The sequence below is a fragment of the Panthera uncia genome (assembly GCF_023721935.1).
Source record: "Panthera uncia isolate 11264 chromosome C1 unlocalized genomic scaffold, Puncia_PCG_1.0 HiC_scaffold_4, whole genome shotgun sequence".
NCBI lineage: Eukaryota > Metazoa > Chordata > Mammalia > Carnivora > Felidae > Panthera > Panthera uncia.
In genome coordinates, this window is record NW_026057585.1 from 100,200,759 (window position 1) to 100,225,590 (window position 24,832).

At 43.8% G+C, this 24,832-nt stretch overlaps 1 protein-coding gene across 3 annotated transcripts in view; it reads right to left on the reverse strand.

Moving 5' to 3' along the window:
- The window catches only part of LOC125913618 (calmodulin-binding transcription activator 1-like), a 424,752-nt gene that overhangs the window by 353,430 nt on the left and 46,490 nt on the right, over positions 1-24,832 (reverse strand). Inside the window, exon 4 of one of the 3 annotated variants that reach the window (XM_049618852.1) lies at positions 1,090-15,890. The exons of the other annotated variants lie outside the window; for them this stretch is intronic. Within the exon in view, the coding sequence (XP_049474809.1) occupies positions 15,873-15,890 (18 nt within the window). The 3' untranslated portion in view covers positions 1,090-15,872. Of the gene's footprint in view, positions 1-1,089; positions 15,891-24,832 lie in introns of those variants that run through there. 3 annotated transcript variants of the gene reach the window in all.

Here is a 24,832-nt window from a genome sequence, read left to right on the forward strand (position 1 = left end):
CTGAGATTACAAATTGGTACAGCCTTTCTAGAGGGCACATGACAAATGTTTACACTCTCGGATGAATAACTCTACTGGCAGGCCTCTCTCCTATGGAAATAACTGAGAAGTGTGCAAAAATATGAGAACAAGAATGTTAAGTGCATCACTGATTACATGAGCCAAATGCTGGGACAATCCATAAGGGATTGCTTTAAATTTTTACAAAACATCCCTGGCTACGGCTCTGGCGTGGGAAATGAGCACAAGAGACAGTGGCATGGGCAAAAGAATGGTCAGGCAAGAGGCATGCGTGATTCCTCCTGTGTGTGTGTAGGCAGAAGGGGGATGTATGTTCTCACGTATACATATACACGTAAACACACACACACACACATATGTATACATATTCATTACACACTCATACGTGATTTACATATGCACCTTTAATGTTCAGAGAAGGATATAAATCAAATTGTTGACAATGGTTATCTCCTGAGGTGTAAATTTTAAGAAAAAGTTTCAATTTTTAATCTCTACACTCCTTTGTTGTTAGCATGCTTCCAATGATCACTGATTATCTTTGTAATTAAATATATGTTTGTATACATTTATAATAGAAATCTAATAAAGTGATTTCATTGGGAAGGGTAGATTACCTATGGCAAAAAGGATGTAGGCGATTTAGTATGCTCCCTGTTCCTCATTCACGGTCCTCTGAATATAAGCCAGCTTCCAGCTATGACCGAATGGTCTTAAAACATCTGTATCAAATTCTTTTCAACAAAGGAATGCCCTACACTTATCAGTCAGAAGTTACATCTTCTTGAGCTACGACAACATTATATATGGCATTGGAATCTTCAAATAAAAAGCCTAAGGGGCGCCTGGGTGGCGCAGTCGGTTAAGCGTCCGACTTCAGCCAGGTCACGATCTCGCGGTCTGTGAGTTCGAGCCCCGCGTCAGGCTCTGGGCTGATGGCTCGGAGCCTGGAGCCTGTTTCCGATTCTGTGTCTCCCTCTCTCTCTGCCCCTCCCCCGTTCATGCTCTGTCTCTCTCTGTCCCAACAATAAATAAAAAACGTTGAAAAAAAAAAAAAAAAAAACAAATAAAAAGCCTAAGACTTGACAAATAAAGGGCAATCTTCATGCATACCTAAATGAGAAGAAGGCATTATGGTCTGTCAATACGATTTCAAGCAAACAAAAGATCATCACAAGGCGAAACTTAGCAAAGGCTACATGAAACACTCACTGAAGGATGGGTCCAGTTAACTGATCGGAAGAATAACGGCAAGGAGTGTAACTTTAAACTCAATACATAAGCGCTGCAGTTGAACTCTAGCTAAACTGGTTTAACTGGCATAAAACTGCCACCGCGCGCACGCACGCACACACACATACACACACACCACCAGCACCACCGCTTTAAGGGAGCAAGACAGGTTGTAAAAGAATTTCAATATATAAATCAATATATACTACCAATTTGATTTTTAAATTACTAGAAACAGCCACCTTTCACCTGGGTAATACCCCGGAGGATGAGGAGATATGTAAATTATTATTAATATAACTGAGAAACACACAGTGGACAAAACTAATGTCATGAAACAAAGTTAACTCAAAGAATTCAAAATATAATTAAGCCCTCTAAAAATATAGTTAAATCCTCTAAAAGCAAATATAATTTACAGTAGTCCCCCCTTATCTGCGAGGAACACCCTCGGTGGATGCCTGAAACCACAGAGAGAACTGAGCCCTCTACAAACTGTGTTTTTTCCTATGTATATGTACTCTGATAATGCTTAATATATACGTTAAGAGATTAATAACTAATAAAATTGAACTGTAACAATATACTGCAATAAAAGTTACGTGAATGTGGCCCTTCTCTCAAAATATCTTAACTGTACTGTGCTCACCCTTCTTGCTGTGATGATGTAAGATGACAAAATGCCTACATCATGACATAAAGTGAGAGGAATGACATAGGCACCATGACAGAGCGTTTGGCTACTACTGACCTCTGACAATGTCAGGAGGAGGATCATCTGCTACCAGACCACATCCGATTGTGTGTTAGGTGATACCGCAAACAGCAAACCACAGTTAAGGGGTGACTGCTGTAATCTGAACTGGGGGTATCAGCAATAATACCCCTACAATATGCAGACCCTCCCTACAGTGTATCTTCATCCACGACTAATCTCGTCTTGGCCCCTCAATGTGAGATAATAGAAAATGTATGTTAGTCTCTGGCCCCATGCATGTCACAAAGCTCCCAAACCCTTATAATTTTCCTAAATGATAAGATTCTTTTGTTCCGATATTTGGTATTCAACCCTATCTGTGACACAGGGCTCCTAAAATCCTTGTCTATTCCTAAACGACAAGAGCACTTGAAGCATCTTTTGTTCTTATGAGGCAACTTCACATTGCCTCCTGGATGGTTCCTGAAAGGTGGCTGGTCACCAGAAAAACGAAGCCACGATCAGAAGCTTGGAATTTTTAGCCCCACCCCACCCTCCAGAGAGGGAACAGGGGCTGGAAATGGAGTTAACAACTGATAACGAGGAAGCCTCCACAATCCCCAACAGTATGGGGTTCAGGGAGCTTCCAGGCTGGCAAATACATCCATACATGGCAGGTGACCTACCCCACCTCCACAGGGACAGAAGCTCCGGACCCTCCCAGACCTTGCCCTATGTATCTCTTCATCTGGTGATTCACCTGTATCCTTTATCGTGTCCTTTAATAGGGGAACCTGGGGGGCTCAGTCGATTGAGCATCCGATTTCGGCTCAGGTCATGAACTTGTGGTTCATGAGTCTGAGCCCCGTGTCGGGCTCTGTGCTGACAGCTCAGAGCCTGAAGCCTCCTTCGGATTCTGCGTCTCCCTCTCTCTCTGCCCCTCCCCTGCTCACACTCTGTTTCTCTGTCTCTCAAAAATAAATAAAGGTTAAAAAAAAAAAAAAAACTTATCATGTCCTTTAATAAACTGATAGACATAAGTTTTCCTTTCTACAAGAACTCTCCTGAGTTCTGTGAACCGCTCTAGCAAATTAATCAAAGCCGAGGAGGGGGTCATGGGAACCTCAGATCTGTGGCCCATCAGAAGTACAGGTGAGAACCTGGACTTGCCACTGGCATCAGAGGAGATGGGAGTGGTCTCGTGGGGCTGAGCCTTTAACCGGAGGTATCTGATGCTATCTCCAGGTACACAGCTTCAGAATGGAGTTCAACTGTAGGACACCCAGCTGGTGCTGCAGAGAACCCCTCCGACATCCAGTGTCAGAAGCGCTAGGAGCATGGCCGGGGTGTGAGCATTTTAGGGGGACACAGGAGGACTGAGTTTTTCCGCAACTCCTTCCTTCCGATCCCCAGGATCCTGTCTCATTCATCGTTCACACATTTACTGAGCACCTACTATGCGCCGCGCACCACTCCAACCTCTAGGGGTACAGCAGTGAATAAAACAAAAATCTCTGCCCTGGTGTATCCTGCATTCCAGTGACATCCAATCCATCAATGCTGCCCGTACCACTTAAAATTACATCCCACTGCCCACCCTACCTCAGCTCCTATATCTCCCCGTTAATAGGTTCTATTTGTTTTCCTTTTTACAATACATTTAGCACCTTACTTTGTTTACGTTCAGTCTTCTCCATTAGAATGTAAGCCCCCTGAAGACAGATTTCTTTTTTGGTTTCATGTGTATTCCAAGAGTGGAGAATACTGCCTGGTGTAAGACATTCCAATATTTGTTTACCTGACTGCCTTCTCTCTATGGTCTCTCCCTCCCAACACAAATCACTTGTCCCCCCCTCTCCCAACCTCTGTAAAACAAAACACAAGGTTCCCGGCTCTACACCCTACCCCCACCTTCCACTTTACAGCCAAGCTTCAAGTTACAGCAATTACAGAGCTGCAGTATGCTGTGGTCTGCACTCCACCTAGGGACCTGGGGACCTGGGGGCCTGGGGGCCTGGGGGCTCAAACTTGTCTCGTCCCCAGCCACTCCCTGCCTCCCTGCCCACTTCTTCACACACCCCAGGGCTCTTCTGCCCTCAGTCCAGAACCTCCTCTCTGATCACTGACCTCATCAAGCTAACTCTTCCTCATTCTCCTGTCTCAAGTCATGAAAAGAACAAAATATCACTTCGTAAGAAAGTCTTCCCGGCTTCCAATCTAAATTAGACCCACCTCTCCTATGGCAGCCTGCACTTTCCCTTCATTACCCCTTTATTCGACTTTGTAAATATGTGCATATTCTTATGACTATTTGCTTAAATGGCTGTTTCCCTTTGAAGGCAAAGGGTGTCTCTATCACCACTGTATACACCCATCCCCAGGGACTGGAGCAGTGCCTGATTCAGGAGGAGCTCCTGCCTGACAGAATGGCGGGCTATCCTACTAGGCTTCAGTGTCTATTTTGTCCACTCAACTATCTGGTAACAAGCACATTTCTATGTCTGGCATGGAGAGAATGGTTAACAACATGTATTAAATAAATGCTGAACGCATACAAAGAAGGGGAGACACCATAATCTTATTTGCCAAGGGGAAAAAAACACCGGCATCATCTTGGCATCTTGATCTATACAGCCTTCCAGATGTTTTCACTTAAGCACTGCAACACGGGTGGCTTCTCCAACATCCAGTTCCTGCAGCACGTGCAGCTCCCAGCACCCAGCCAGCAGCTTCTCTGGCCTCCAGACAGAGGCCAGCAACGCCTGGCGGCCAGCAGCTTCCCCCGGCACTGCCACCTTGGGCGAATTTGCAGCAGGGTACCCCCAGTAAGACAGCTCCCCACAAAAAAGCTTTCCTAGGATGTACTAGAGAGCCACTTCTGCCAAGTCCCAGAGGATAGATTCCTACCAAGCTCCACCAGCACGATGCCAACAGCCACCTCGGCCACCTCTCGGCCTTGCGGTAAGCCACAGCGTGTCCTCAGGACAAGGTCCGGGTCTCATTCCTGGGGGCCAGGGGCCTTTCCCCTGGGAGCTCTCTCTCTCAGCCCTAGAGGCGGCAGCAGCTCTGCCTATCTGCTACTCTTAGCTGCTTTCAAGTTCTCTTTACTTCTTGCTAGCCCATCTCTGGTTACTTCAATTCCCTGTTACAGTTAAAAATTCTTCATAGTAAACTTTTTCTTTCAACTTACTGTTTGACTTCTCTTTCCTGACTGGATCCAGACTGATATGGATTTGGAATTAATTTGTATGTTTGTACGGTCGGGCGTCACATTTCTTTCCCACATGAATATCTAGATTACCATCTATTCAAAAGACTGTCCTTTCTCTACTATTCAGGAGTGCCTCCTGTGCAATAAATCAAATTTCCAGATCAAGCAGATCTGTATCTGAACTCGTTTGGTCATTTGATCTACCTGTCTACACAACATTCTTTTCATTACCATAGCTTGATAATCAGTCCCACTATTCAGGACAGTAAGTCTGCTCAGGGTGTTCAAAATTATTCTGGCGATTCCTTGCTGTTTACATTTCCATGTATACTTTAACATCAGTTTGTCAAGTTCCACCAAAAAAAAAAAAAAAAAACTGCTGGCATTTTCAATGGTATCATATTAAATGCATAGATGAGGGCACCTGGGCGACTCAGCTGGATAAGTGTCTGACTCTGTATCAGCTCAGGTCAGGATCCCAAGGTCATGGAATTGAGCCCCCTGTCAGGCTCCACACAGAGCATGGAGCCTGCTTAGGATTCTCTCTCTCCCTCTGCCGCCCCCCCCCCTAAAAAATAATAAATAAAACTAAAAAAAAAAAATTTAATGCATAGATGAATTTGAGAAGAATCAACATCTTACAATATTGAGACTTCTAATCCATGAACATGGTATATCTCTCTATTTAGATCTTTAACTTTTCTCAATATTTGTTTTCTGTATAGATACCTCATGTTTCTACAGATTAATTCTGAAAAGTTTGCTGTTATTTCAAGTGATATTTTTATTACATTTTGTTAGTTGTTGGTATATAAAATTGAGACTGTGTCCAGCATTACCTTAAATCTTGCAACCTTATTTATTAATCATAATTAACTTATAAGGAAATATTCTGGATTTTCTTCGTACACAATTATGTCATCTACAAAATCAGTTTTATTCTTTACCTTCAGACACTTGTGCTTTTTATTTTTCTGGTCTTATTAAACTAAGTAGGACTTCTAGTAAAATAATGATTAAAAATGGTAACAGTAAAAGTAACTTAATTTCTTCCCCAGGCTCAGAAAGAAAATTTTCAACATTTCACTATTAAACATGATGTCTGCTACATAATCTCTATCAAATTAAGGACTGTTACGATTTAGTCATGATGTGTTCTAGGATTTCATTTTAAATGGATGCTCAATTTTATCAAAAGCAATTTTTGTATCTATTGACATTATCACATTATTTTTCTGCTTTACTTTATTAACTTGGTGATTTATACTGATTTTTCAAACAGGAAGCCTATCTTTATAAGTCTGATTTCAACCTTTTGAAATCTGTCAAGAATTACTTTGGGGATCAGCAATTTTGATAAATGTTCCATGACTGTATAAAAAATACATACAGTTTCTAGATATTGGATGCAGTGTCCTATTTATTTCATATTTCATTTTATTCACTTTTAATATTTATCATTTCAGATTACTTGTTCTCTGTCCCACCGGGTCTAGTCTACTGGTAAACCCAGTAAGATCAATTAACTCAAGTTTTTAATTGTGTAATTGAGATATTTTATACCCTGATTCTTTATCAGTTAATAAAAAGCATTAAAATTTCCCACTGTGATTTTGGATTTGTCTATTCTTTGTTAATTTTGTCAATTTTTGCCTTGCATATGTTGAGACTTTATTTTCAGGTACATACAGATGCAGATCTGTTGAGCTGACTATTTTATCATTATGAAATGTCTCTCCTTCTCCCTAGCAATGCTTCTCTGCCCGAAGTTCTACTTTATTAACCTAATCAAGCTTCCTTTCAGATAGTGTCTCAGTGATCCATCCTCTTCTACTATTTCACTTTCTACCTATCTGCATCCTTGTAAGCAGCATGAAGTTATGCTCCACTTTATTTTTTAAACTGCTCTGTCAATTTTTGTATTTTAAATGAAAACTTTAGTTCATTTTTCTTTCATATAATTACTAATATCACAGGTTTAAATTTACCTTCTTACTGTTTGCTCCCTGTCTGTCCCAAATGTTCTATGTTCCTTCTTCTGTCTTCCTGCCTCCTTTTGGATTAACCAAGTTTTACTTGATGACAACTCCTCCTCCTCTCTATTTCCCTTCTGTCAGTCTGGTAGGTATATATTCTCTTACTATTCTTTTAACGAACATCTAGAGATTACAACATGCATCCTTGATTTATCAGTCTTAAGTAAATTAATATTTTTGCCACCTCCTGGACAATGCACAACCACACGCTGCTAACTATTTACATCCCCACAACTTATATGCCATTACTATATATATTTAATTCTATGTATATCATAAACCATGCAAGACACTACTGCTGTCCTATACATCGATTCATTTGCATCCACCCTTGTTTTGTTCTTCACTTTGCCTGCACCTTAAAGCTCTCCTGCAGGATCATTTTCTTTCTGCCTAAAGAAAAATCTTCACTATTACTTCCTCCAGTGCAGGTCTGGTGGGATCACTTCTTTCCATTTTTTGTTGATAAAGAAAAGATGGTATTTTGTCTTCACTTTTAAAAGGTTTTTTGCTGGGTATAGAATTCTAGGCCAGCAGTTCACCTTCTTGTTTGTATTTCTAAAATATTCCGTCGTCTTTGACTTCTGCTGCTTTTGAGAAATTAGCTGTCAGTCTTACTGCTCTTTTGAATGTAATATGTGATTTTTCTGTGGCTACTTTTAAGATTTTCTTGTTATCTCTGGTTTTCAGCAATCTTATGTTTCAGCGAGATTTTATCTGAGTTCATCTATCTAGCTTAGGGTCTACGGTATTTCTTGAATTTGTGATCCGATGCTTTTGTCTGTTATAGACAATTCTCGGCCATTCTCTCTCCAAATACTGCTTCTGTACCATTCCTCCTTCCTCTCTTACTGGATTTCAAACACGTGCTCATTCAACATTTTCACTGACTCGCATCATACATACATTCTCTGATGTATTTCCTATCCATCTTTCTCCATATTTCTCATCGTTCTGAATATTTCTTTTCAATTTATTGCTACTACTAATCTACTGTTAAGTCCATCAATTAACCTCTGAATTTCAATTCAGTTATAATCCTTCAATCAAGAATTTACATCTGGTTCTATCTTTTTTTTTCCTTTTTTTAAAATTTCCTGTTCCCTGATTCTTCATCTTGTCTTTGATTTCTATTTATTTTTATTTTTTTAATGTTTATTTATTTTTGACAGAGACAGAGCATGAGTGGGAGAGGGGCAGAGAGAAAGGGAGACACAGAATCTGAAACAGGCTTCAGACTCCGAGCTGTCAGCACAGAGCCCAACGCGGGGCTTGAACTCACAGACAGCGAGATCATGACCTGAGCCCAAGTCGGAAGCTCAACCAACAGAGCTACCCAGGCGCCCCTTGTCTTTCATTTCTTTAAACATATTATGTATATCACCCTTTTCTAAAATGTCATTATCTGGAACCCTGTGGCTCCTCTTCCACAGTCTGTTGTTTCTCTTGGTTTCAGCCAAAGTGTCAAAATCTCATCTATCGGATGAGTGCCAGTTGTAAATAAATGCAGATATCATGTGAGGTTCTGGGTAATGTTATCTTCTTCCAGAAAGGATTTACATTTATTTCTATCAAGATCACCTTGATCCAGTCAAAAATTAAAAGAGGATTTGAAGTTAAACTTCAGCACTTCTGAGAGACTGCTATTCCTAGCATGCAGGCCTTTGAGACCTCGGCTCACAGCCTAAGAAGTTTTCCAGGGTCCCTCCTCCCTGATCTGTATCAAAGTATCATTTTTGTCCTCCACCCTCCAATCCCTTGAGTCCATCAAAATTTCTGTTCAGTTTTTCAGCTTCTTGTTTGCCTGCCTCTTCTTGAATTAGCAAGTTCCTCTAGGGCAGAAATAGATTCAAATCTGGTCGCATATCTATTAGCTGCCCTCCTCCCACAGATCTTGGCCTCACAAATAAATCTTCACCATCTTCTAGCTCCCCATTACCTTCGTAAGTTATGTCCAGCTTTTCTACTTGGAAGAAAGAGGGTCAAACCACTTAATCTACCATTTCTCCACTCCCATATTTTCTATCTTTGGGAGTTTATACCTCTTGTGATTCTCTTCTATCATTTTATCAAACTTTTGGAAGGAAGTAGAGATAAATCCACTTCAATGACTAACTGCTTAACCAGTTATCTCTGGTTACTCATTTTATTAACAGATCTTCTATATATTAAGGATATTAAACCACTGTCAAATATGTGGCAAATATTTCTCCCAGTTTGCCATTTATATTTTAATTTTACAGTATTTTTAGCACACAGAAATGGTGAATTTATATGCAGTCCAATTTATAGCCTTTTCCTAATTTTGGTGTCATTAAGAACACTGAACACTGTGTAAATATGGACCCATATTTTCTTCTAGTATTTTTATTTTATCTTTTTAATGTTTATTTATTTTGAGAGATGAGAGAGACAGAGCATGCAGGAGGAGGAGCAGAGAGAAAGGAGAGAGAGAATCCCAAGCAGGCTCCGCGCTGTCAGCACGGAGTCCAACAGGGGGCTAGTATTTTTATTATCTCTATTTTTTACATCTAATTTTTAGAGTCATTTTGTATCAGGTATAAGGGACAGACCTAACCTTATCTATCTTTTAATTGGTAAGCCAATTGTCCAAATTCCATTTACATAAATAACCCTCCATTTCCTCCTCTAGATGATATCTCAATCACACAAAAATTAAAAAATATTTTCTTAATATTTATAGGAGTTTTCTTTGCAGTGTGGTACTGCTGATCCCTCCTGCTCATTCTCCTTGCTACGCTGTCCTCCCTTGCTTTCTGTGATCCTCCCAATTCCCTTCCTCTCCAGCTATTCCTTCTGAGTCTCCTTCATAAGCTCAATTTCCTTCCTATTCCCCTCATTCTCTTACTTTCCAGACAGGATGAGGGGAAATGGTTCATTTCTCAAACCTCCCCCTTTCCTGATGCTCCCTACTCTCCTTGGGACGTGTCACCTATAACATCAGTTTCTTCAAGCTCTCTCCCGAGCACCCAGACCTATACACAACTGCCTTCTAGGATCTCTTATCTAGATGTTCCACAGATGCTCTAAGCACAACTCTACAAATATTAAGTTCAATGTCTTGAAACTTGCTCTTCTCTCCATATTCCATTATCTACAGTACCACTATCATTCAAACTACAGTCTTAGTCACTTCTCCTCTGCTTCGCCGTCACATCTCAGAGATCACGACAAATCCTACTGATTCTAGGTCAGTTCCTTCTCTACTGCCATTGCCTAGAAACAGGTCTTCATTATCCCTGGTATGGATTCCTCCCCAGATTTCCAGCTTCCCTCCAAACCATTCTCTAAACTGTCCAAGGAGTGGCTGTATAAAATGAAAACCTGATCATTTTACTTTTCTGATTAAAATCTCTCAGTGGATCCCTACTACTTATGAGATAAAAACGTAAACCCAGCGTCACACGAGGCTTTCTGTGAGCTGGCTGCCACTAGTCTCTCTAACCTTACCGCCTCCATCACTCTCCTCAAACCCTGTGCCAGCCATTCCTGATCACCCACGTCACTCCTGCTTTCACTCCTTTACACAAGTAGTTCCTTCTGCCTGGAAAGTTTTCTTGCTGATTCTCGTTGCCTAGCAAACTCCTAATCATCTTCAAAACTTCATCTGCACTTTTTATACAACGGCCACCATTTATATGCCTCAAATTTACCTTGTACATACATACTTCATAATTTCATTATATGCTTTATTGCACCATACTGCAATTACTTTTTATCGATGTCTTTCTACATGACTGTGACCACCTTTCCCTTCCTTCCAAATGGCTAGACTTATCTCAGAGTTTGGGGCACACAACTGGCACTCAAAATGATCGCTGAACAAATAGATTAACAGACAAAATGCTCAACTAACTAGCTTAGAGAAATTACCCAAAGTGTTGCTGTTGTTGTTGTTTTTTAAGTAGGCTCCACACCCAGAGCAGAGCCCAACACAGGACTTAAACTCATGACCCTGAGATCAAGACCTACGCAGAGATCACGAGTCAGATGCCAACCAACTGAGCCACCCAGGCCCCCCACCAAAAATGTTATTTCTTTAATGGAAAACTATAGAGTGACATTTGATTCAAAATAAAACCCTAAGAGTCTCATTATTTAACAAACGTATCACTGAAGTTTTGCAGATAGTCCAGAGGCACTATAAGTAACAGTAACAAGGTTCTATATTAGAAATTTAGGGGCACCTGAGTGGCTTCGTCGGGCCGACTCTTGGATTTCAGGTCAGGTCATAATCTCACGGTTTGTGAGTTTAAGTCCCACAGGGCGCTGCGCACTGACAGCAAGGAGCCTGCTTCGGATTCTCTCCCCTCTCTCTGTCCCTCCTGCTGTTCACACACGCAAAATCTCTGTCTCTCAAAATAAATAAACTTTAAAAGAAAAAGAAGAAGAAAGAAATTTAACCCACGTAGAAATAATGGTTAGGGGACTTCTGTTAGTTAAGGAGTTAAAATGGGTCATTCAAAAAACTGGCTATGTATGCCTTACACCAAAAGAACATAAAGCTAAAAGTCTACATAACTACAGCAGAAAATTATCTGGCCTTTACAAAGGAAGGGTACAAGATACTCTTTGTTTCTGAACTTCTGTAAAAACCTTCACGCCCATTTCCTCACTCTGGTACAACTACAGCCCCAGGCAGGAAAGCTGCAGAGCTTTCTTTATTTGGGCAATTGCTTCCTCATTACAAAGAGGATAAAAAGAACCATAACAAACATTCAAATAAAAAAAGGGCTCCATGTAAAATGAAAAGTAGATAAAGTAAGTTTTAGATGATGAGAATGTTTTGATTTCTCATTATCAAAACAGATTTGTTACGAATGCTTACTTTAAGTACAAAGAAATATTAGTTGAAATTTTAAAATCAAACATATGCGGTAAAAAGTGATAGAAATATCCCATTAGCCTATTTTCAAAACTTACTCATGGATGTTTCAGGAGCCCTGGAGGCCTCGATGCCCACCCCTGCATCCCTGGGAATAACGCCTCACTGTTACACGGACGCGGACGACTACCCTCAGACTTCCAGATCCCAAGCGGGGACATTTAAATCATCCACCTTAACATCTTCTAATCATTAAAAAGCTAGAAATCAAAGACTAGAGCACACTGAGCCCCCACAACTTGATAAACCGCAGACTCCCCACCTACTGCACTTGGCTGTGAATTTCCGTCTCCTGTGTGTGTGTGCTGCAACACGTACCCACGGAAGACTGAGCACTCGTGAAGCAAACACTTGTGGAAGCCCCACCCGTAGCAAGAAAGAGTTCCTAATCTCCAAAATCTCCTTTCTCTCCCAAAGGTAACTACTACCCTGATTTTTGGCCTCATTATTCCCTTGCTTTTCTTTGGGATTTCCAACCTATCACAGTCTTTGTTTAAATGTCAGCTTTACAGAGATATCATTCATTCACATACGATAAAGAGTATTTTAGGATATTCACAAGGTTGTGCAAACATCGCTGTGGCCGTACAAACCTCTATTGATTTGGTCAAGCTGGACTTTCCCAGGATCCCTCTCTGAGTCCGCCTGAGATTTAAAAGGTGGAAGCGGAACAGCCTCAGCTCTCAGAAAGTGGGGGCAGACAGAAACGGGGGCCAGAGGATTCCAGCTTGTCTACGTGCTTCCTCTTCTGACACTAGCTTTGTTCCCCAATGGCTAGCCCTGATGACCAAGAAAAGACACTCTGCCTCCTGAACTTCCCGGCCCCCCCTCCGGCTTCACCTACCCCTACATGCCAGGCAGCAGCTGGCCAGAGGTGACAGCATTTCCTGCCTGGCTTCCCAGCACCCTGCAGGCTGCCCCTGACCCCCAACCCAGAGATTCAGGAGGGGCTTCTCGATGCTTCTCTAACCTAATTCTCCCTCTGGGCTCTTCCTGCTCTAGCTTCTCCCACAGGTGCATACAGTCTATTCTTCCAACAAATAAATCCCTTATTCCGTAACACTCATGGTGCTTCTGCTGCCCTGACTGGCGCCCAGAGTTACGTGTCTTCCTTGACACTGGCTGAGCACTGGCTCTTTTCAAACTTCACACAAATAGAATCAAACGTTACATTTTGAGATTCTTCCCTGCCACCGCATGGAGCTGTATTTTGCTCATTTCTCATTGTTCTTTAATAACCTATTTTATACTATATGCCATTTCAACAAACTTTTTATCAAACTATTATATACAAACAAAAAAAAAACACAAATCACAAGTGTATTTGTATGTGTCCGTGTACACGTATCACATCCATAATCAAAAACAGAACATTACTGGCTCCCCTACTCTCCAAAGGTACCTACTTCTGACATCCAACCTGTAAGTTCATTTTCCTGCTTCTGAAATGTTTTGAACTTGTATCCAGAAGCATACAATATATACAATATAATCTGAGAGTCTGGTTTCCTTCATACCATACTTTGCGAGCTATCCACTGCCTGAATATAGAATAAGCTCATTCATTTTCATTGCTGCACAATTTTACATTATATGAATATAACACAATTAATGTTTCCATTCTGTTGTTGGTGAGCATTTGGGCTATTTCTGGTTTTGGGGAATCTGGAATCACACTCCTGAGAACGTTCTTGTACGTATCTTTGGTATACATACGCGCGTTTCGGCTGGGAATATGCATAAGCAGGAGAGCTGCCGAGACACGTGGCGTGCATGTCTTGCACTCTGATAGGTAATTCTAGTTTTCCAACACTAACATAGATGACCTTCAGCAGTGTACGAAAGTTCCCACTGCTCTGTTCCCTCCCAGCACCTGATGCTGTTTTTAACTTAGTCATTTGGGCGTATGATGGCACGGTGCCACGGATTTAGTTACTTTTTCCCCAATGACTGTTGAGGACCTATGTATGCTGACCATCTGTGAAGTGCCCGTTCAAGTCTCTGGCCCATTTTCTATTGGGTTTGTCAGTCTTTTCCTCAAAATATTCTGATTACAGGCCTCTGTTGGCCAACCCTAGTCTATGGCCTGACTTTTCATGTACTTGCTGGTGTCTTTTGATAAACAGTTCTTCCAACGTAATCCAACATTTCAACCTTTCATTTTACATAAAGTTAAGTGCTTTTTGTATTTTATTTAGTATTTATTTACTTTACATACAAGCAACTGAACTAATGTTTTATAACGTATTATGTTATTAGCTGTTTTATCTGTTAACTCCTGGGATCCTCCAAACCATTCTTAAAAAGTAAGTAGGATCACAGGGAACCCGGGTGGCTGAGTCGGTCGAGCGCCCCACTTCAGCTCAGGTCACGATCTCACAGCCTGTGGGTTAGAGCCCTGCGTCAGGCTCTGTGCCGACAGCTCAGAGCCTGGAGCCTGCTTCGGATTCCGGGTCTCCCTCTCTCTCTGCCCCTCCCCTGCTCGCACTGTGTCTCCGTCTCTCAAAAATGAATAAACGTTAAAAAAAAAAAAAAAAAAAAACCTGGAAAAAAAAAAGTAAGTAGGATCATCCTGGAGGCACAGGGTGCTGGAGGTGCACTCAACAGGAGAAGAGGAGGCTGCCAGATCCAGCCACCTCGTATAACCTTAGCATCGTATAATAAACAACTTGTACCAAGAGCGCTCTTCAAACCATACCTAATCCTCATACATAGCACACACACATACACACACACACACATAACATTCGGCCACACACAGGGAACACGTTACACACGCATACATCACACCTATTAACATTTACCCACATACATAGCACATACATGTAAACATTCATCCATATACACAGAATATATACACACAGACCTATAAAATTTACCCACATAAATAGAACACAGGCATGTACACATACATATAACATTTACCTACATACACAGACATAAACACTGACCCATACACATATATGTAATAATACCCATGTGCACAGAACACACATACACGTACATAACATACATGTAACAGTTATTCACACACACATAACGTTTCCAGTCCACATTCCAAAAACTAAAGAAGTCAACCTGGCTGAAGACTAAATTGTATCTCCAATGCAATCTCATGAAAGAAAGAGAAGATACAGGGCTAAACCAATAACACCAGCATCAATTCACAGAAAATCAGAAGTAGATAATTTAGTGGTAAAGAGGAATAATGCAAAAAAAAAAAAAAAAAAAAAAAATCAAACAGTAAGAAAAATGAAAATTAATGAGTGGGTTTGAAGGAAAACAACTATTTTGGTAAAAGAAAGCCAAGTGAGATTAATCTTCACTACATATTAGTAAAGTATTTTGAAAGCCATACTAATTTGTTGTCATGGTGCACTTATGTCAGTGTCAGAGATGAACAGTACAGTGAAGGAAATGTGGAAATATACAGTGCAGATGGCTGTACTTACTCTCATACCAGTAAGACTGCCCGCAATGGAACAATTACGAGAGACCATCAGTAGGTAGTACCTACCCTGAGAACTCCCTACATAAGGTTTGAACTAACCTCTTGGATCTTTTTTCCAGATCTTTCCCTGACGAAGCCAACAACATCAGTCTTCTGACAACCGAAGTTTCTCAAAAACTGATCATCTTATAAAATATGGTGTCTTTCCAAACTGGCTGGGTGGGCACTTTATCTGGAAGGCTCACTGTCACAGTGCTCTGGGATTAGATGGAAAATGGCACACTGAAGAGCCTTTCGGTATAGACAGAGAACAGTAGCTAACTGATGGAGATGGGCTATGGGAAGAAAAGTAGAAAGAATAATTTGTTACAAGCAAATGCTTCATCACATTAGGCTAAAATATTCAGAAAAGAAAAAGGATAAAGAAGGCAACAGGAAAAACAGAAACAGATCACCTCTGTCCAAACAGACACCAGACTCTGAATGTTATCCACTGCTTGAGTCTTAGTCCAAATTCAGGAGTGTCAGCTGGTCCCAATGATCTGTGTTCTAATAATGTAATTGCACATTTCATAAAGTCCACTTGACTATTACAAATGTTCCCCTCCAGATTTCCTTCTGCTTACTTTTAACCACAGTGTGTTTAATTACAACGAAGGCTTCTTCTGAAAGCAGTCAACAGTACAGTTGAGGTGGTGATTCTCAACCCTGGCTGCACTTAGACTCTCCCAGGGAGCTTTTAAAAATCCCCAGCCTGGGGCTCATCCCAGAGACCTCTATTTAATTGGACGGGGAGTGGGGGGGAGGGGGGGGGACCCAGGCCCTGATATATTTAAAAAGCTGTCCAGATGACTCTCATATTCAGCCAGGGGTGAGAACCACCAACATAAAGAGCACTGGGAGAAAGAGCAGGGACCGGTTTGTCTGAGCTTCTCCATGAGGGCATTTTTACCATTTTGCACAGAATCAGAGAAGACCCACATATACACTCGCCATGACCCCCAAAAAGCGCTCCCCCCTATTTCTAAATACCCTTTAAAGTGTCAGTGCCAGCCCCACGTGAGGGCCACTGGCCCAGAAAATGAACGTGTCTGGTCTGCGCTAACTCGGTCTCCAGCCCTCTGGGCATCAGTTTCCTGAGCCACGGGTCTGGTCCGACACGCTCTAACTTGCTTCCGACACCCTGGGCTCCCAGGCCTCACTGTGGCAGCTGCCTGTAGAGGCTAGAAGCCCGACCAGGCAGAGTGCAGTCCTGCCGCCCAGCTTCACCCAAACCATCTCTACTTTCGTCTATTTTCCACATTTAGGTTCCCCACAAGTTTATGTTTGAAAAAAATGGTTCAGCTGTTATAAAGACATTTTTTAGGTTTGAGAACTGCCAGACCTTCCCGTCCCAAAGTACTAGTATTCAACTGAGAAACACAGGGCACACAGGAGCTGAGTCTACATTTGCAAAGAGGGAGACTCAGCTCTGACACGTCATGGGTGGCATGGCGCACCGTGACCACAGGGCATTCTGAGAGGCAGTCCTCTGGAGAGAGGCACGTGGAAATTTTGTTTCTTCTTTCAAGGATACATGCCGGGGTTGGAGGGTGACGTGGGAGCGGCGTGACCAGCGAGCTCTAGGATGGCTCCCGCCATCCTGGCCTCCACTGTAAACTTCTTCCCTTTGAGTGTGGGCAGGAGGACCCACCTGGGGGCCCGAGAGTTGCTTCTAAGCAACAGAACACAACCACATGATGGGATGCAGCTGATCACACGTGTGATAACATCAGTTAAGACTACAGCATTAGGACGGTCTCTCCCTTGCCGCCTTTGAGCCAAATAGCCATGTTAGGAAGGCACAAGTAACGAGGAGCCGACAGCTGTCTTTAGCTGCTAACCAGCAAAAAACTGAGGCCCGCAGTCCAACAGCTCACCAGGAAATGAATGCTGCCAACAATCCCATTAGCCAGGAAGAGGATCCTTCCACAATCAAGCCCTCAGATGAGAATCCTGACCAAAACCCTGAATGCAGCCTCAGGAGACCTTAGAGCAGAGGCCCCGGCTAGGCCTTGCCTGGACACTGGACCCACAAAAACTACGAGACAGGAACTGTATGGTGTTTAAAGGCACTACGCGCATGGTAACATGGTCACACACGGTGTGAAACAAAGGACAGAAACAGCACACTCCGTGGTCCTGCAGTGAGAAGAGCAAGGCACAACCGAAGAGCTGGAAGAACATGGCTGAAGCTCAACCAAAGCGGGGATGCGGGCCTGAGATGAGGCTGGAGAGAGGGGGCGGCGAGGCGGAGCAGGGAGCAGGGAGCAGGTCGGCCATCTTAACGTGTTTAAATTTCTATCCAGAACACAGTGGAAAGCCCCTGCAGAGTGTAAAGCTAGGAAAAACATGATTCGATTCGCATTTTCTATTTTAAGAGGGTAACTCTGACTGCTGTGGGGAGAATGAACCGGAGGAGATTCAAAACAGAGGCAAGGGAGGCACACGGGAGGCTCCTGTGGGGTCCAGGAAAGCAGCGGTGATGGCAGTGCTGGGAAAACAGAAGGGTCACAGTGAAGACGGAACCGGGCTCATGAGCTGGGATGAGAGAACTACATCCTCATTTCCCTAAACTCCAAGTGAAATGCAGTATCGTGTCTAACTGTGAGTAGAGCAGCAAACCTCAGCAACACAGGCTGCACCTGTGACTTGTAAATCGCAGATGGTTTTCATCCCAATCACCCATGTCATGATCCAAAGTAGCACTTGGGTTTATCATTTCTTCAAATTTATGGTAGTTACCGACCCACCACTAGATCTTGTTATTTAAGAACATTTAAGAAGTACATATGTTGTCCTGCCACAAATCACATCTGTGATATATTAAGACTTTGATAACTATTTCAGTACATTGGTTTCCTTTGTAATCCCAGAAATGGTTTGCTTTAAAAACATCATTCTGAGGGGGCACCTGGGTGGCTCAGTCAGTTAAACGTCCAACTTCAGCTCAGGTCGTGATCTCATGGTTTGTGAGTTCGAGTCCCATGTCAGGCTCACTGCTGTCAGCATGGAGCCCGCTTCAGATCCTCTGTCCCTCCCCCACTCGCTCACACGCATGCACTCTCTCTCTCTCTCTCAGAAATAAACATTTAAAAAAATAAAAATAAAACATCGTTCTGAGAAAGTATCCACTGGCTTCTTTACTCTGCTACAAAAAAAAACCCCAAGAAACCCCTGGGCGGGGGGTGAGTCGGTAAGGCCTGGTGATCTCAGGGGGTGAGAGCGAGTAAAAATAAAGACTACTACAGGGGCAGCAGATTTGGGGAAAGATCCAGAGTTCGGCTCTGGACAAATTGCCTGAGGTGCCTATAAGCATCTGAGTAGGTGTCTGAGGAAAAGTCAGGGCCTATAACTTGGGACATACGTGGTATCTTGAGCTGCATCGCTAGATGAGAATACTCATCGCTAGATGAGACAGCGCAGCGTGTGAACAGAGACTGCAGGGCAGAGCCTGGGGGAAGCTGACCCTTGACAGGCTGGATGAGAAGAAAGAGGTGCCTGGGGGCTGAGAGGCAGTGGCCCTAGAGGAAAGTGCACCCCAGAAGACGCTCGATCGCGAGCACAGAGAAGCGTCTGGGGAAGGAAGGGCACCGATGTTGAAAGCTGTTACGAGGCTACAGAGCGTCTGCCGGGTTTGGCGACTTGTATGATATTGGAAAAGATGGGCAGTTTCACTGGAGCAGCGGTGGAGGGTGTAGGCAGGAACTGAAGAGTAGCTGGAAAGTCAGAATGTAGAGGAAATAAGCGGATCGCTTGCTTGAGAAATTTTAACGTGGAGGATTTAAAAACGGGGCTGTTGATGGAAAGGGAAGCTGGATTTTGTGGACATTAATCTGGACGATCTGGTAAAATGGAGGGACCAAGGATGCAGGAGAATGCAGGATGACTGCCGGACTCAAGCCCTTTGCAGGAGAGAGGGGTTGGCGTCCAGACCTCCTGTGACCAGACTGGCCTCTGACAGAGGGAAGGAAGACACAGTTTAATGGTGGAAAGATCCAGAGAAGCAGCTCAGCAGCTGAGAGGCGGGGGTGTTGGTCTAGTGAGAAACACGCAGAAAGTATGAAGTGGTCATGAAGCCGGAACAGGCTGGGCTGGTGGAGAATCCTAGAAAACTGTGGGTGGTGAGAAGCGCTCACTTGGTAATCAGAATTAACAGAGACAGAAGTCTGATTCCTTACCCTGTTTTTCTCTGGCAACACTGAGCTGCTTGGGTGTGGGCACACACAAGCCAAGAGATAGGTAGGGTTCACTGGGAACAGGGATTTGTCCAGTTGGGTGTGATAGCAGGAGAGAAGGGCAGGAAAGTTAAGGGCATCTGTGGGAGAGTGACTATGGACTATGGAGTATGGAGTTTGAGCTGGATGGGAAAACAAGAAGGGAAAAGAGGACACGTGCAGATAAGGTGCAGGGAAGGCCCCTTGGAGGAGGGCGTGTGAGCGGCACGAAGGTCACACGCTAGGGAAGTGAGGGGAACTGTGGGCAGCTGTGGGTGAGGAGAGGAGCTCTGCCAACGGCAGGAAATGCTGGCCCGCTGGCAAGTGACCACGGACGGTCCACCAGCTGGCTGGCAAGTGACCTCCGAGGGCCCCAGAAGAGGGGAGCACATAAACTCAGTGCCTTGCCTCCTGGAAATGACAGCTTTGGATGCACCTGTCAGTTATGAGATGGGTCGTCTAGAACGCAAGCTCCACAAGGCAGGGATCCGTTCGGTTCATGCCTATTGTGCCCAGATCCTAGCATTCCATAAATACCGCTGTGTATGACTGTTTTAAAACGCAATGAAGTGAAGGAAAAACCGAGGCAGGAAAGGGCTGAGCTCTGTGCCGTATGCAGGACGCACTCTCCACCGTGGCACCGAGTTGTGGCCAGACCACAGCAGGTCCCCAGGGAATAAAAGGCAGATGTTCTACCTGGACTTCAGAGATCTGGCCAACCACCGACAGGATGGTGACAGCATGTGACAAGGTGGTGGGTGGGGACCCTGTAGTGGCTGCTGGCAAAAGTTCTGTCCACGGACCTGGGGGCATCCAGATGAGTCATCAGTACACTCTGCTTTATTATAAATAACCATGTCAATTCTTTCTCTGGGTTATCTCCAACTCTATAAACTGTTTCTTGGTCTTGCTCTAGGTTCCTGGCTCAGGGAACCCATTCCAGCTGACACTAGACTCGGCCCCTTCCTTAGAGGTCTTCCCTGAATCTCTGCACCGAAGACGGCCCCCACTTCACTCTCCTGGCGCTGGGCTCTGTGCTTGCCTTGTAAAATGAACCACAACTCCCTTTCCTTCGCAGCAAAACTCCCACCAAGAGTCACTAACACTTGCAGCCCCCACATCCTCACCCATTTGCCCTGAGTCCTCCCATTCCATCGGGCCTCGGTGCCCACCACGCTGCTGAAACCACTCGTCGGGGTTACTAAGAGCCTCCAGGGGCCCAAACCCAATGGTGACTTCATCCTCATTTTACTCAACTTCTCAGTGGCCTCTGATTATACCCTCTGCAGTAGGAAGATTAGTGGTCCAGCAAAGAGAGCCACATCCTAATCCCCAGAACCTGGAAATATGTTGTGTGAACATGGCAAAGTTGCAGGTGGAATTAAGAATTAAGACTGCTAATCAGCTGAGCTTAAAAACCGGGAGATTATCCTGAATTATCCGATGGAACCAATGTAATCACTAGAGTCCCTAAAACTGGAAGCAGGACGCAGGGGAGGTCAGAGTCAGAGAGAGGCGCATGGCAACGGAAGCAGGGTCAGAGACACGCTAGGTTGATGGCTCCGAAGACGGAGGAAGGGGCCACAGCCAAGGAATGTGAGCGGCCTCTAGAAAGTAGATCAGGCCAGGAAACAGATTCTCCTCTAGCACCTACAGAAGGGAGCGCAACCCTGTCTCCACCTCGATTTTAGCCCAGTGAGCCCAGCGGCGAACGTCTGACCTACAGAACTCTAAGATAATAAAGGTGGGCTGTTTTAAGCTGCCAAGTTTGTGGTAATTTGTTACAGCAGCAAAAAGGAAACTGCTACACCCTCCTTGAAACCCATTCTTCCCGGGGCTTCCGCCGCACACTTGTGTGGTTTACCACGACTCCGCCGGCTCTGCTGCCTCCCGCTCCACTCAGGGCTTATCTCGTCCCTTCTCCTAAATATCGTTTGCCCCCAGGGGGATCTCATCTAGTCTAATGGCTCTCCAATTTGTATCTCCAGACAGGACTCCTCTCTCTCACTCCCAGACACATGCCACTTCAGGGTCTGACAGCCATCGCAGAATCAATACGTCCAGCCCTACCCTCCCTTCACCTCCGTCTCCTTTGTCTCTGTTATGAACACCAGCAAGGAGGTCGTGGCTGAGGCCACACACTGGCGATCGTTCTCGACTTCTCCTTTCTCCTACCTCCTATGTCCAGTCCCACGAGTCCTAACACCTCCACCTCCAAAACGCATCCCACTTTTCAACCTATCCTCTTCCCAAGATCACCAGTTATTACGACAGCCTCCTCACTGGTCTCTCTGCTTCCCCTGTTGGCCACAGAGCAGCCAGAGAAACACTTTGAAAATTAAAAAAAATCCATATTATGTCACTCACTTCCTGAGAGCTTATCCTCCAGTGACTTACTGTTACTCTTAAAATAAAATTCCAAGTCTTTCTGCCTACCAGACACTGAGAGCTAGCCCCTGCCTACCCTATCTCACCTTCCAGAGGCTCACTCTGCTCCAGCCAGGAGGTCTTTTTTATTGTTCCTCAAACCAAATGCATTTCTGCCTCCGGGCCTTGCTACTCCCTGTGTCTAAAACATTCTTCTCCTAGATCCTCAAGCAGCAAGCCCTCTTTTATCATTCGGGTCTCAGTTCAAAGGTCACTTCCTAACAAAGTCAAACCGCCACTGGGGAGCCTGGGTGGCTCAGTCGGCTGGGCGTCTGACTCTTGGTTTCGGCTCAGGTCACGATCTCACGGTTCGTGAGCTCAAGCCCCACATCATGCTCTGTGCTGACAGTGCAAGCCTGCTTGGGATTCTATCTCTCCCTCTCTTTCTGCCCCTCCCCACCCCCCAAAATTAAATAAACTTTAAAAAAAATTAAAAAAAAAAAAAGGGAAAGAAAGTCAAACCACCCAAGTAAAGTACTCATACCTCAGTATCCTGCTGTATTTTCTTCTAGGCACTCTCTGAAATTCTTGTCTACTTGTCTACTTGGGTATTGCCTTTCCTTCTAAACTCCATGAGAACACTAACTTATCTGTCTGTTATCCTCATCATCTTCAACCAGTGCATGGCACACATGAGGCCCTCAAAAACATTGCTAAGCATAAATGAGAGCATAAAACGCAATGGAATACTACTATGCAGTCAGTAAATATGATGCTGTGGATCACTGTCAAAGTCCTAAGATACATACAACATAGCAAGAAAAAGCCAGATTACAAAACTACATACACAGTATATCTATTCTGAGTTAATAAATATAATATACAGCTACATCAGCACAGAAAAATGTCTGAGGAGACATCTATCAAAAAGTCAACTGTTTCTTTTCTTTTCTTTTTTTTTTTTTTTTTTTTTTTTAGTATTTATTTATTGGGAAAGTGCATGCAGGGGAGGGGCAGAGAGAGGAGGACAGAGGATCTGAAGCAGGCTGTGCGTTGACAGGCTGACAGCAGTGAGCCTGACGTGGGGCTCGAGCTCACGGACCACGAGATCATGACCTGAGCCGAAGTTGGACGCTCAACCGACCGAGCCGTCCAGGTGCCCCCAAAAATCAACTGTTTCTTCCGGATGGTAGACTTTGGGGAGATCTGCCCACCTTTCTAACTGTGCCACGTGCTGTGGGAACCGACGGCAGGGAGGTGGTGGTGAGTGGGTTGTCCCTCTCTCCAGTTTCATTTTCCATAAGGCAAGAGCGACTCCACGAAGCAGAGACTTGGCTTCCCACCTCAACCCTGCTCCCACCCTGGACAGGAGTGACTTATCTCACTGCTGAGTTTGAGATAAAGAACTGAGTGTGCCTGCCTTACTCCTTCCTTCCATGGGTTTGGGAACTGGAGCTCGCACACAGGCAGCACACTTTCTGCTCTTCTCTTCCACGTCAGAACTTTTTCAGGGGTAACTCCCATGGATGTGTTTGTCACGACCAATCAGCAATAGCAGCCCAGGCTGGGTAGTTCAGAGACGAAGTATAAACCGTGTCAGTTGGTCACTGAACACCCACGATGTGCCACGCGCTGTTTTAAACTCTTTGGATCCAGTAAACAGGGCAGAGGAAGACTCCCATCCGCCTAGACCTTATAGTCTAGCAGGGGCAGCCGGACAACACACAATAAGAAGTGAATTATACAGTCTATGAGACGATGTTACATGCTAATTCTAGAACACTTAGGTCTCATACCATCTTCATTCGCAAAACAAAAAATACATAATCACCCCACGGCAGGTTCTCTGAATTGCTTGAGAAACTGATTGTTAAAAATTACGGGAAAATGCATAAATACAAAAATTGTGATTAATAATGACTAAAGCATCTAACAAAACTAATTCTTAAAACAATTAGAGTTAGGAAGTCGAAATGTTGTTCAACAGCACAAAAATAAAGTAAAATTCTAGCATTCTAGCATTCACATTAACAACTGTCTTCTGATGCCAGGAAAGGTGTGCTGTCGCTACATGGTTTAAACACAGGAAAAATGGGAAATGACTCTACTCTGACCTCAATTTTATAGATCCTGCTTAATTTCAAGCTTTTTTAATGTATCCTTTCTCAGAAATGGGAAGCAAATGGCACTGTCCCTTTCAAACCTTTCTTAACGTTTAAAAAGGTAAATATATTTAAGTGTTTTTTCCCCTGCTCTTTCTGAGAAAGCAGCTTTTGAAGCCCTTTCTAAATAAGAACGCAGCTTCCAACAGGATAGCTTTCTTCTTGGCCAGCTTCTCTGAATTCGTCCTGTCCGGGACCAGGAACGTGAAGAGGGTGTGGCCTCTCTCACTCTGTCCTTAACCTTCTGTTGGGACTTTCCCCCTTTCCTGAAGTGCTACCCACCCTTTCTTTAAAAGGGAACTACTTCACGCATGAGTTACACACAGAATAATGGTCCCTCTTTTTCCAAAGGCTTTTGGTCACTGAAGACCCACTATGTGCCACTGTTTTAAGTTCTATGGATCCATCAGTAAACAGGACAGGTGTCTGCTCTTCAGATGTTAGGCCTTTTGAAAAACCCTAGCACTAATAAGCAATTATACAAAGTCTACC